This window comes from Palaemon carinicauda, chromosome 24, assembly GCF_036898095.1.
Source record: "Palaemon carinicauda isolate YSFRI2023 chromosome 24, ASM3689809v2, whole genome shotgun sequence".
NCBI lineage: Eukaryota > Metazoa > Arthropoda > Malacostraca > Decapoda > Palaemonidae > Palaemon > Palaemon carinicauda.
Window position 1 is genome coordinate 101,436,383 of NC_090748.1, and position 15,000 is coordinate 101,451,382.

Sequence of the window (15,000 nt, forward strand, 5' to 3'; positions counted from 1 at the left end):
ACATTTGAAAAAAAAATATGGTATTTTCAATATGAATGTTTACTGCAGAACAAATTACTGATAGCGCATTTTAGAAGGTAATACAGTTTTATTTGTATGATTTACTAGATTATTCCATATCCAAACTGGATCTTTATTATCACCCTTATGTAATGCAATGCGGTTATTAATATTATTACAGTATTATTAACATTACTTGTTAGGCTACAACTCTAGTTGGAAAAGAAAGATGCTATAAGCCCCGGGGCTCCATCAGGGAAAATAGCCCTATAAGGAAAGGAAACAAGGAAATAATAGAAGTAACTAACAATTAGAGTAAAATATATTATGATCAATAACAATACTGTACTAAAATAAACATTTCATTTATAAACTATAAAAAGTTTAACAAAATAAGAGGAAGAAAAATAAGATAGAATAGTGTGCCTGGGTGTACCCTCACGCAAGAGAACTCTAACCCAAGACAGTGGAAGACCATAGTACAGAAGCTATGGCACCTCACTGGGCTATTTTTCCTTGTTGGAGCCCTTTGGGCTTATAGCATCTTGGTTTTTGAAGTTTTCATAGTTTATATGTGAAGGATCTAATTCAATGTTGTTACTGTTCTTGAAATATCTTATTTTCATTGGATATTCTTCTCTTGCAGTTTATCTATTTCCTTGTTTCCTTCCCTCACTGGGCTATTTTTCCTTGTTGGGGACCTTGGGCTTATAGCATCTTGCTTTTCCAACTAGGGTTTTAGCCTAGCTTGTAATAATAATAATAATAATAATAATAATAATAATAATAATAATAATAATAATAATAGCACTCACCACTACACTGGATGTGGGCCTCTATCTTTGGAATTGGTTGCCCCAAAGGCCAAATCTCCTGATTCTCGTCATATACCTGTTTTCCACTGGAAAGAGGCCTAACTAGATCGGTGGCTCCACTGGACACGTCTGGTGAAGCCACGTCACCTATGATTCCAAGAATAGTCTGAAATATTGCGATTGTATTTAAAACGTGAACATAATTATGAACAGACGTTTATGTGAAGGAGAGAAAAACAATCGCTTTTACTGATGGTACTATTATTTCATACTTATATATAATCATATTCGTTTCCCATACTGTTTGCCTTACACATTTCCAGCCGATCAAAATTGTCAGGAAAACTTCTCTTCATATCTCTATAACCATAACACATTTAAGACTTATTCTATTCCTCTAAGATCCAAGAAAGTAGACTGAGGTGGTATGGTCATGTCATGAGGAGAGATGAACAGTATATTGAGAGAAGAGTGATAGAAATAGAGGTACAGGGAACGAGAAGGAGAGGGAGACTAAAGCGAAGGTGGATGGACTGTATCAAGGATGACCTTCGATCAAAAGGATTAATAACCGGTGATGAAGTGTGGGACAGAGGTAGATGGAGAACGTTGGCGAGAAACATCGACCCCACATAAAGGTGGAAAAAGATGCAGAAAAAGAAGAAGAAGGAACAAATGTTATGACCTACATACAGTTCATAATATCAAGAACCTTCTAACAAGTTACTTAGATAAGATTAAAGAAAAAAATCTTGTTCTCTTACCTTGTATAGCATATTCTGGGCGATAGCCACCTTGTAGGCTGGAGCTGGTTCCAGAGGACTTTCGTCTGGCTTAATTTCTGAGGCCAAGGACTCCACAGCTGCTTGGACCACAGACTGGTCCTCCAAACTCTTTCCAGCTAGGACAGACTCTGTTGCCGTTGCATGATACTGTTGAAGATAATTTTTAGCCAAATAACAGACTAGAAAACGTGTTTTTAGAAATTATTCTGAGGTAAAAATAACATTTCATATAGGTAACTGTGCTGATAACTGAATTAGAAGAAGAAACTGTGCAGTCTTTTAAAGTTTAAAAACTGTAAAATCTTTATGAAAGGAACTATCTAATGCCTTATAAAAATGGAGAAATGGAGAAAGGTGGTGATAGTGAATCATCTTGTCAATAACACAAAACGATGGTTCCAGTTCCGAATAATTAATCCTCCAAAAACTTGCATAATTTTCAAATTGTCTTACCTAATTTAAATCAGACACAGGGCAAGAACACCTACAGGTAAAATTCTTCAAATTAACGTTATTTATGTGAATTAACCTTGGTATACTCAAGAAAGTAATATTGACACATGCCCAATTTAATTCAGACACAGGGCAAGCACGCCTATAGACAAAATTCTTCAAATTAACCTTGATATACTCACGAAAGTAGTATTGACACATGCTTAATTTAATTCAGACACAGGACATGCACACCTACAGATAAAAATTTTCAAATTAACCTTGATATACTCACAAAAGTAGCATTTAAACATGCCTAATTAATTTAGATACGGGCAAGCACACCTACAGGTAAAATTCTTCAAATTAAGGTTATTTATGTGAATTAACCTTGATACACTCACGAAAGTAGTACTGACACATACCTAATTCACTTAAAACACAGGGCAAGCACACTTACAGATAAAATTCTTCAAATTAAGGTTATTTATGTGAATTAACCTTGATATACTCACGAAAGTATTACTGACACATACCTAATTCACTTAAAACACAGAGCAAGCACACCTACAGATAAAATTCTTCAAATTAACGTTATTTATGTGAATTAACCTTGATATACTCACGAAAGTAGCATTTAAACATGCCTAATTAATTTAGATACGGGGCAAGCACACCTATAGACAAAATTCTTCAAATGAACCTTGATATACTCACGAAAGTAGTATTGATACATCCGTAGACGATGACAGGGGTGCCAACTACAGTGTGGGCGTTTGCAGCATCGATCTCAAAGCGGAATCCTCCATTAATGAAGGCATGAGCATTGTGGGATCGAGGACTAACCTAGAATCCAAGATGATTAGTTTCTTGCACTGTTCTATCAACACAGAGTGTCTAAATGTGTTTAATAATTTCTTTGGTAGTTTGTCCAATTCCTATAAACACGAAGTCACATAATCCATATGGAAAGCATATTTTTTTGGGCAGTGGTACAGAAATAGATCATTCCGTTGGTTCTGTACCACTGGCACAAACTTTTTTTTTACTTTCTCTTTCTAGGAAGAATATCCTATATGGTGTCTCTATTTTCAAAGTAGAAAATTAGCCTACTATCTAAAACTAGCTCATTATAAAAAAATATCAAAGCTATAGCATTTAGCAAATGATAGTATAAACTTTATTGCACATAATTACATAAAATACATAATAATTACGGGTAACATCTAAAAAAAAGGCGTAACTATGAATTCATATTTCAATCCAAACCTCTGCAAACCTTCTCCACCCTTTTCTTACCCTCTATAGCAATACCATTTCTTAATGAATGAATAATTAAAACCTAATATTCTACTCTTCATTGTAAAGCCACTAAACAATACAAAATTCATTTCTTTTTTACCTTGAAGACCCTGAAGACCACATTGTCCGCCATCTTGGGAAGAGTCAGTAGAAGAATGACCTTCCGGTCACCAACCAAGTCCATGCCAAGGAGCTCCTCCAGCGTGTGAGTGGTTGTCGACCCATCGGTTGTACCTGGCAAGGATGACGGAAAGGTGATTAGTGGATTTTCTATACATTTTGTGTGTACAGTATGTCATTAGCTATGTGTGCATTGCTTGAGGTAGAAAAGTTATGAACTAGACAATACAAAAGCAGGAAGAAATTCCATAGTTGTAGATAAAGGAAAAAGTAACATGCTAAACTAAACATACAGAACATATAGTACATATATATATATATATATATATATACACACATATATATATATATATATATATATATATATATATATATATATATATATATATATATACATATACATATACATATATATACATATATATATATATATATATATATGTTACTTGATACTCAAAGTGACAATATAAAACTAATGGAAATGACAAGACACTGACGACGTCATACCTAGGGTCACTGTGGCTCCAGCAACCATCAAGTTCGGGTAGAGGTCAGACGGAAAGTCCGAATGGGCAATCCTAGTAGCTATGTTGCCTGCCCAGCTTCCGAGCTGCAATAATAATAACATAAATAACAATTACCCAGAGAACATATCTTTTATCAACCAGAAACCACAAGTAGGTAGTAGGTTGGCCAGGGCACCAACCACCTGTTGAGATACTAACGCTAGAGAGTTATTGGGTCCTTTGACTGGCCAGCCAGTACTACATTGGATCCTTCTCTCTGGTTACGGATCATTTCCCTTTTGCCTACACATACACTGAATAGTCTGGCATATTCTTTATATATTCTCCTCTGTCCTCATACACCTGATAAGACTGAGATTACCAAACAGTTCTTCTTCACTCTACAGGTTAACTGCTGCACTGTAATTTTTCAGTGGCTTCTTTCCTTCTACCCTTACCAAGAGGAAAGTAGCCACTGAACAATTACAGTGCAGTAGTTAACCCCTGGGACGAAGAAGAATTGTTTGGTAATCTCAGTGTCGTCAGGTGTATGAGGATAGAGGAGAATATGTAAAGAATAGGCCAGACTATTCGGTGTATGTGTAGGCAATGGGAAAGTGAACCGTAACCAGAGAGAAGGATCCAATGTAGAACTGTCTAGCCAGTCAAAGGATCCCATAATTCTCAAGAGGTAGTATCTTAACGGGTGGCTGGTGCCCTGGCCAACACAGGCGTACTATAGTAATTTTTTTTTTAATGAGGTGCATTTGCAATGACTCGCAGGGGTGCCCTTTTAGCTCGGAAAAGTTTCCTAACCGCTGATTGGTTAGAATTATTTTGTCCAACCAATCAGCGATTAGGAAACTTTTCCGAGCTAAAAGGACACCCCTGAGACTCCGTGCAAATGCGCCTTATTATAAGAAATTGACTATACCTATTTACATTCCCAATTGCCGAAATGTTCCACAACTTTGTGCAGGGACACTTCATAAAAAAAATGTCTGACTTACATTCCTGACGCTTGTCCCAGCCACGTGGTGCCACATATCGGCGAGGTGTTCGAGATAGGAGAATCCCTCGCTGCTGGCCATTGACTTCATGTGAGTTATCATTTGGCTGATGGTGACGTTCGCTCCGAATAAAACATTATCTGGAGTCTGGTTCACCATAGACAGTTCTGGGATGCTGCGAGTGTAGATGGTAGTCGATACGGAATAGTCAGTTCCTATTACGGCTGGAAGTCAAATAATAAATTAATACTAATGAAGAGAAATAAACTTTAACTTCTTCCATCAAGAAGGCTAGTCTCATAACATTGCTATAACGGATTAAATTATAGTAGATCCTGCCATTCATAATGGATGTAAGATGGATAAGTTTTCCAAAAGTACACATTAATCTTGAGAATGTTATTAATGAAAAAAGTCTATGAATTGGAAGATTAATTACAAGGTTTTCTAAAAACCTCTTCCAGTAAACACTTAGAAATTTTTGCTGAGAACATTATTAATGAAAAAAAGTCTATGAATTGGAAAATTAACTATAAAGTTTTCTAAAAAAAACTTCTCCATGCGCTTTATTAATTATGAAATGGCCATAAAATCAAGTAAACATTTAGCAATTTTTACATCCATAAAATCTATTGTTCTCAAAAAGTGGAATTTATCTACCATTGGTTTCAAGTTTATTTCAAGCAAGACTTTAGATAGTATTCAAGTGTTTTACCTCTTTTTATAGTACTGCATATAATAGTAGCCCATTAAATTTAGTTATAATAGAAGAGAAACATAAAAATAAAGTAATCTAGTGTAATCCCTTAAAGTGTAACCCGTTAAATTTAGTTTTCATAGAAGAGCAATATAAAAACAGTGTAATCTAGTGTAATCACTGAATGTAGCCCATTAAATTTAGTTTTTATAGAAGAGAAACATAAAAATAGAGTAATCTAGTGTAATCCCTAAAAGTGTAACCCATTACATTTAGTTTTTATAGAAGAGAAACATAAAAATAGTGTAATCTAGTGTAATCCCTAAAAGTGTAACCCGTTAAATTTAGTTTTCATAGAAGAGCAACATAAAAATAGTGTAATCTAGTGTAATCACTGAATGTAACCCTTTAAATTTAGTTTTTTATACAAGAGAAATATAAAAATAGTGTAATCTAGTGGAATCACTGAATGTAACCCATTAAATTTAGTTTTTTATACAAGAGAAATATAAAAATAGTGTAATCTAGTGTAATCACTGAATGTAGCCCATTAAATTTAGTTTTCATAGAAGAGCAACATAAAAATAGTGTAATCTAGTGTAATCACTGAATGTAACCCTTTAAATTTAGTTTTTTATACAAGAGAAATATAAAAATAGTGTAATCTAGTGTAATCACTGAATGTAGCCCATTAAATTTAGTTTTTTATACAAGAGAAATATAAAAATAGTGTAATCTAGTGGAATCACTGAATGTAACCCATTAAATTTAGTTTTTTATACAAGAGAAATATAAAAATAGTGTAATCTAGTGTAATCACTGAATGTAGCCCATTAAATTTAGTTTTCATAGAAGAGCAACATAAAAATAGTGTAATCTAGTGTAATCACTGAATGTAACCCATTAAATTTAGTTTTTATAGAAGAGAAACATAAAAATAGTGTAATCTAGTGTAATCACTGAATGTAACCCATTAAATTTAGTTTTTATAGAAGAGAAACATAAAAATAGTGTAATCTAGTGTAATCACTGAATGTAACCCATTAAATTTAGTTTTCATAGAAGAGCAACATAAAAATAGTGTAATCTAGTGTAATCACTGAATGTAACCCATTAAAATTAGTTTTCATAGAAGAGCAACATAAAAATAGTGTAATCTAGTGTAATCACTGAATGTAACCCATTAAATTTAGTTTTTTATACAAGAGAAATATAAAAATAGTCTAATCTAGTGTAATCCCTAAAAGTGTAATCCCTTACCTTGAGCTGTGTCTCCACAAATTAGGGAATACCTTTCACTTGCTGGGATACTTGCAATGATAGAGTACAGTTCCTGAAAAATGAAGATAAATGTAATTATTAACCCAGAAATCACGGAAATAGACTGTAATTCTGTAATAAATAGGTCTGTCTCTTCTCCAATTGCACAAAAAATTGGCTTATTGAGACAGTCTTTTAAGATTTTCGGTGATCAATCTATTCTGAAGTGTTTTAATTCTTTCATTATACCTTATTTCGGGTATTGTTCTGTCTGGTCTTCAGCTGCTGATTCTCATCTTAATTTGTTGGACATGCACTTACGGTCTATTAAATTTATTATTCCTGATCTAAATATTAGTCTCTTGCAACGTCGTTCAATTAGTTCATTATGCATGTTGTATAAGTTTTTTTTTTTTTTTTTTTTTTTTTTTAATTCTGACCATCCTTTACATTCAGATCTTCCAGGGCAGTTCCATCCTGTTCGCAATACTAGGCATGCAGTTAATTCTAATAGTCAGGCCTTCTCCATCAGTATTCTAGAAGTTTTATTCCAGCTATGACCAAGTTGTGGAAGGATCTTACTAATCCGGTAATTGAATCAGTAGAACTTCAAAAGTTCAAACTTGCAGCAAATGTTTTTATGCTGAACAGGCTGACATAAGTCTTTTTATAGTTTATTTATGAAATATCTTTTTTAATGTTGCTAATGTTTTTGAAATATTTTATTTTGATTGTTCATTACTTCTCATATCGTTTATTCATTTATGTCATTATTTACTTTCCTCACTGGGCTATTTTTCCTTGCTGGAGCCCTTGGGCTTATAGCATCTTCCTTTTCCAACTAGGGTTGTAGCTTGGCTTGTAATATATATATATATATATATATATACATATATATATATATATATATATGTATATATATATATGTATATGTATATATATATATATATATATACACACACACATATATATATATATATACACACACATATATATATATATATATATATAAACTGTAGTGATGTTTGTTGACTTTATATTAATCATTCCAACCAACTAAAACAAAATCAAATCTTTTATATCCATGAAGTGACCAATAAGGAACTAGCGCATGTTCCTAAAGTTGGGAAGCCAAATATCGAAGAAAAAAAAGAAGAAAAAAGAAGAAGGATTCTTCGCAGGATTGGCTTTCATATTAGGATATTACAAAGATCCTATAAATAAAATAAGACACTTACCTCGAGAGTGAGAGGCTTATGCCAGTTGGCATTGTCCTTTGGTGCAATCATTTTCATTTGAACCTTCTGGAAAAAGAAAAGGAAAAAGGATTTTATAGTATATCATGGTCAACTAAAGGATAATGTCTTCATATTTTACATATCATACAATATATTAAATAGCTCAAATTAATTTGTCGTATTTAGATATTTCCTATAGAAAAGATATTTATAGGTGTAATATTTTTTAGTATTCTTTGGTTTGTTCTTTCTTTCTTTAAAGGATATAGCAGATAAACTAAAGTGTGTGTGTATATATATATATATATATATATGTGTGTGTGTATATATATATATATATATATACATATATACAGTATATATATACAGTATATATATATATATATATATAGATAGATAGATAGATAGATAGATAGATATAACCCAGCCACTGAGGGAGAGTGATGGAAATGGAGGTACAGGGAACGAGAAGGAAGGGAGACAGGTAGATGGAGAGCGCTGGCCAGAAACATCGACCCCACATAAGTGGGAAAAGGTGGGAAAGATGCAGACAAAGAAGAAGAGTATATATATATATATATATATACATATATATGTATATATATATAATGTGGTATATACATATATATAAATATATATCTATCTACCTATCTATTTGTCTATATACATATATATATATATATATATATGGCGTGCTGGAATTAATCGTAGATACAATATATATATATATATATATATGGCGTGCTGCAATTAATCCTAGATATAATATATATGTGTATATATATATATATATACTGTATATATAAATAAAATATATATAAATATATATATATATATATAAATATATATATATATATATATATATACATCCTGTGCAATGAAAGCTTGCAAGTCTACGCTTGTAGCCTTTATTTTGGCTTGTTCCGAAGCAATAATATTGGCAATAATGATATATAACTTTGTGTATTTATTATAGTTTTTTTTTAAACTAATATTTCTATTGCGCTGAAATATAAAATAAGAATAATTTTCTTACATCAAAGAGAATCATATCTATAAACTTACTTTAGGTTTCTCCTGAGCAGAACTCTTGCAGCATTTTCCTTTACAGCACTTTTTGGCTTTGTCAGAGCATCGGGCCAAATGGGAGTCCTGGAAAATAGAAATAATCTTTGAAAAAAAAAGGAAGCAATATTGCTATTTATCATTATAATATCTTAATTACGTTGCTCTTCAAATACTAGCATATAGCCTACCACATTTTAAAAGTTTTAAAGGCCGCTCATGGATGATAGAGGCAAGGGACAGTGACATTGCCCTAGCTAGCCCTAGAGATTGACCATATATATGTATGATCAGTGCTCAAGCCACTCTCCACCCAAGCTAGGACCAGGGAGGGCCAGACAATGGCTGGTGATGACACAGCAGGTAGATCTATAGACTCCACAAAATCTCCCATCCTTAGCTTACAAGGACGGTGAGGTTGCAGACACTACAATAAACTATCGAGCTTAAGCAGAACCCTAGTCTGGCATATTGCCAGGCAGGGACGTTTCCAATAGGCCATCTGCGAGTCATGCGTCGAAACACATAGGCCTACCAACTTAAATAACTTCAACAGTCTAAGGCAATATAATCCCCTTTAAGGCTTTCTTCTTCCATCAGTAAATGAATTTTTATGACTAGTATGAATTCCTTTTGAAAATGACTTATATAAGTCACTTAAATAGTAAAAAAAAGGAATTAATACGTGTGTGAAATTCCTTTGAAAATGACTTTTATAAGTCACTTAAACAGTAAGTAAAGGCATCAATACTTGTGTGGGATTCCTTTGAAAATGTCTTAAATAAGTCACTTAAGCAGTAGGAAAAGGAAGTAATAATTGTGTGAAATTCCTTTGAAAATGACTTACATAAGTCACTTAAACAGTAGGCCTAGGTAAGGAAATTAACACTTGTGTGACTTTCCTTTGAAAATGACCTATATAAGTCACTTAAACAGTAGGTAGAGGAATTTATACGAATTGTATGAATTTCCTTTGAAAATAACTCAAATAAGTCACTTAAACAGTATGTGTTAAATCATGAATATCTAGTAAACATCGGAAAGAAATGATTACGTGTTTAGGCTCGTACCTCAATTTCGCCTAAATACAAGAACTAATACGAATAGTAACAACTTCCTTTGAAAATAACTTATATACAGTAAGTCACATAAACAGTATGCGTTAAGTCATAAAGAGACTAGAACACATCAGAAAGAAGTAATTACGTGAAATGGTTTAGGTTCGTACCTCAATGTCGCCTGGGGTGATAGACTTGAAGGCTTTAATAATAGGCCTGTATCCAGTGCATCGGCAGATGTTGGCATCTAAGACACTCTCCACATCGGTGTCCGTCCAAGATGGGTTGTTCTGGGTCAATCTGGTCGTTTATAAAATAAAACGTGTATTATTATTATTATTATTATTATTATTATTATTATTATTATCATTATTATTTGCTAAACTACAACCCTAGTTGGAAAAGCAGGGTGCTATAATCCCAGGGACTCCAACAGGGAAAATAGCCCAGTGAGGAAAGAAAACGAGCTAAAAGAAAATATTTTAAGAACAGTATTATTATTATTATTATTATTATCATTACTTGCTAAGCTACAACCCTAGTTGGAAAAGCAGGATGCTATATGCCCAGGGGCTCCAACATGGAAAATGCCCAGTGAGGAAAGGAAACAAGCAAAGATAAAATATTTTAAGAACAGTAACAACATTAAAATAAATAACGTTAATAATAGTGTCAGTCATTAAAATACTCTCATTGGGACTAAATGGTTCCAACAGCAGATCTTCTAGGAGAAAGAGACTCCAAAATCAAACCATTGTTCTCTAGTCTTAGGTAGTGCCATAGCCTCTGTACCATGGTCTTCCACTGCCTTGGGTTAAAATTCGCTTGCCTGAGGGTACACTCAGGCACACTATCTTATTTCTTTTCCTCTTGCTTTGTTAAAGTTTTGGTAGTTTATATAGGTGATATTTATTTTAACGTTGTTACTCTTCTTAAAATATTTTTTTTGTTTTGGTTTCCTTTCCTCACTGGGCTATTTTCCCTGTTGGAGCCCCTGGGCTTATGGCATCCTACTTTTCCAACTAGGGTTGGAGCTTAGCAAGCAATAATAATAATAATAATAATAATAATAATAATAATAATAATAATAATAATAATAATAATAATAATAATAATAATAATAATAACAGAATATGCCTTGCCTGTAATACTCGGATGATTTTCGAATTTCAGAAATTTCAGAACTTCGTTTAAATTTCATGGTTTTTACTTAAAAGAAAAACAGCAAGACACCCATATGAACATATAAGAATGAGCTTATTTAGAGTTAAAAAATGCTTTTTTTTTAACAGATTCGGTAACTGATTTTGACAGGGATGAAATGGAAATTTGAACGAAACCATTTTGTTTTAAAATCCATATTAGCAATATTGCACAAATTGAAATTTCCATCCTTTGGGCAAGGATGAGGGTTTAACCAAATTAAATATTGTTGAAAAAATATAATAATATAGATTATGTCAATGTGAAGAATTTAAAAAAAAAAAAAAAAAAAACAAGGAATTTTCCTCTAAAATTTGATATGTGAAGAATTTATTAAAACAAACGGAATTTTTCCTCTAAAAATAAATATGTGGAAAATATAATAATTGATATGTGAAGAATTTATTAAAAATTAAAAAACAAAGAATTTTTCCTCTAAAATTTATGTGAAGAATTTATTAGAAAAAAAAAAAACTAGAAAAAAAGAATTTTTCCTCTAAGATTTGTGTGAAGAATTTATTAAAAAAAAAAAAGAGAATTTTTCCTCTAAAATTTAACATGTAAAGGAATTTTCTTCTCAAATATGATGCATATACTTATTGGTTCTGAATTTTATATTCTCATCCAGCAATCAATTCAACGAATCACATCCACTTGGATTACTCACCCATACATACTCATGACAAATCCACTTGGATTACTCACCCATACATACTCATGACAAATCCACTTGGATTACTCACCCATATATACTCATGACAAATCCACTTGGATTACTCACCCATACATACTCATGACAAATCCACTTGGATTACTCACCCATACATACTCATGATAAATCCACTTGGATTACTCACCCATATATACTCATGACAAATCCACTTGGATTACTCACCCATACATACTCATGACAAATCCACTTGGATTACTCACCCATACATACTCATGACAAATCCACTTGGATTACTCACCCATATATACTCATGACAAATCCACTTGGATTACTCACCCATACATACTCATGACAAATCCACTTGGATTACTCACCCATACATACTCATGATAAATCCACTTGGATTACTCACCCATACATACTCATGACAAATCCAGGGGAGCAATATCCACACTGAGTGCCTGCGTTATTGGCTAACGTGTCTTGGATCACGTGATATCCATCATGGCTGTTGCCGAGTCCTTCGACTGTGGTTATCTCCCATCCTGCGCAGGATGCTAAAGGAACCAGGCACTGGGGGAGATAAATTAGAGCGTGACCAGTTAAAGAAATGAGGTGCTTTTTGTGAATGGCCTTTCTGGACATTTAAATTACGTTTATACTACATTTAAGTTTCCGCCTTTGGACCTACTTGTAGCTTATCGTTGTAAAAATACAACAACAACAACAACAACAACAACAATAATAATAATAATAATAATAATAATAATAATAATAATAATAATAATAATAATTCCCGTTTCTGAAAAACAGAATTGACTTTTTGAAATACATCGATTAGTAGCAAAAACAACATCAACAACAAAAACAACAACAACAAGAACAACAACAAGAACAACAACAACAACAATAACAATAATAATAATAATGATAATAATAATAATAATTCCCGCCTCTAACTATACTTTTAAAAACAAAATTGACTTATTGAAATAGACTGATTAATAGTAAAATCAACAACAACAACAACAATAATAATAATAATAATAATAATAATAATAATAATAATAATAATAATAATAATAATAATAATAATATTGACACTGGACATCTCAGATTTAAGCATTGATCTTACACTACAAATTCTCAAAATATTATATTCTAATATTATATTCTAATTGTTCATTACTTATCGTTTAGTTTATTTATTTACTCATTTCCTTTATTCACTGGGCTATTTTCCCTGATGGAGCACTTGGGCTTATCGCATCCTGTTTTTCCTACTAGGGTTGTAGCTTAGCTAATAATAATAATAATAATAACAGATGTACTTATCCTGTTTAAGAGAAATAATAATCAGGTTTTAACAAATGTACTTATCCAGTTTAAGGGAAATAATAATCAGGTTTTAACAGATGTACTTATCCAGTTTAAGGGAAATAATAATCAGGTTTCAACAAATGTACTTATCCTGTTTAAGAGAAATAATAATCAGGTTTTAACAAATGTACTTATCCAGTTTAAGGGAAATAATAATCAGGTTTTAACAGATGTACTTATCCCGTTTAAGGGAAATAATAATCAGGTTTCAACAGATGTACTTATCCTGTTTAAGAGAAATAATAATCAGGTTTTAACAAATGTACTTATCCAGTTTCAGGGAAATAATAATCAGGTTTTAACAGATGTACTTATCCCGTTTAAGGGAAATAATAATCAGGTTTTAACAAATGTACTTATCCAGTTTCAGGGAAATAATAATCAGGTTTTAACAGACGTACTCATCCAGTTTAAGGGAAATAATAATCAGGTTTTAACGGATGTACTCATCCAGTTTAAGGGAAATAACAATCAGGATTTAACGGATGTACTCATCCAGTTTAAGGAAAATAATAATCAGGTTTTGACAGATGTACTTGTCCAGTTTAAGGGGATTAACAATCACGTTTTAACGGATGTACTTATCCAGTTTAAGGGGAATAACAATCACGTTTTAACGGGTGCACTTATCCAGTTTAAGGGAAATAACAATCAGGATTTAATGGATGTACTCATCCAGTTTAAGGGAAATAACAATCAGGATTTAACAGATGTACTTATCCAGTTCAAGGGAAATAACAATCAGGGTTTAACGGATGTACTCATCCAGTTTAAGGGAAATAATAATCAGATTTTCACAGACGTACTCATCCAGTTTAAGGGAAATAACAATCAGGATTTAACGGATGTACTCATCCAGTTTAAGGAAAATAATAATCAGGTTTTGACAGATGTACTTGTCCAGTTTAAGGGGATTAACAATCACGTTTTAACGGGTGCACTTATCCAGTTTAAGGGAAATAACAATCAGGATTTAACAGATGTACTTATCCAGTTCAAGGGAAATAACAATCAGGGTTTAACGGATGTACTCATCCAGTTTAAGGGAAATAATAATCAGATTTTCACAGACGTACTCATCCAGTTTAAGGGAAATAATAATCAGGTTTAACAGACGTACTCTCCCAGTTTAAGGGAAATAATAATCAGGTTTAACAGACGTACTCTTCCAGTTTAAGGGAAATAATAATCAGGTTTTAAGAGACGTACTCATCCAGTTTAAGGGAAATAATAATCAGGTTTTAACAGACGTACTCTTCCAGTTTAAGGGAAATAATAATCAGGTTTTAACAGACGTACTCATCCAGTTTAAGGGAAATAATAATCAGGTTTTAACAGACGTACTCTTCCAGTTTAAGGGAAATAATAATCAGATTTTAACAGACGTACTCTTCCAGTTTAAGGGAAATAATAATCAGGTTTAACAGACGTACTCTTCCAGTTTAAGGGAAATAAT

The 15,000-nt window shown here is 32.4% G+C and overlaps 1 protein-coding gene across 2 annotated transcripts in view; it reads right to left on the reverse strand.

Moving 5' to 3' along the window:
- Nucleotides 1–15,000, reverse strand: part of LOC137618247 (xanthine dehydrogenase/oxidase-like) — a 43,572-nt gene that overhangs the window by 14,710 nt on the left and 13,862 nt on the right. Inside the window, exons 1-11 of one of the 2 annotated variants that reach the window (XM_068348397.1) lie at nt 12,159–12,177; nt 10,459–10,588; nt 9,231–9,317; nt 8,166–8,231; nt 6,928–7,000; nt 4,971–5,194; nt 3,962–4,064; nt 3,435–3,568; nt 2,750–2,878; nt 1,580–1,747; nt 816–981 (exon numbers count right to left, since the gene is read on the reverse strand). In XM_068348397.1, the coding sequence (XP_068204498.1) occupies nt 816–981; nt 1,580–1,747; nt 2,750–2,878; nt 3,435–3,568; nt 3,962–4,064; nt 4,971–5,194; nt 6,928–7,000; nt 8,166–8,231; nt 9,231–9,317; nt 10,459–10,588; nt 12,159–12,172 (1,294 nt within the window). In that variant the 5' untranslated portion in view covers nt 12,173–12,177. Of the gene's footprint in view, nt 1–815; nt 982–1,579; nt 1,748–2,749; nt 2,879–3,434; nt 3,569–3,961; nt 4,065–4,970; nt 5,195–6,927; nt 7,001–8,165; nt 8,232–9,230; nt 9,318–10,458; nt 10,589–12,158; nt 12,178–12,576; nt 12,738–15,000 lie in introns of those variants that run through there. The other variant, XM_068348396.1, reaches the window with a different exon arrangement.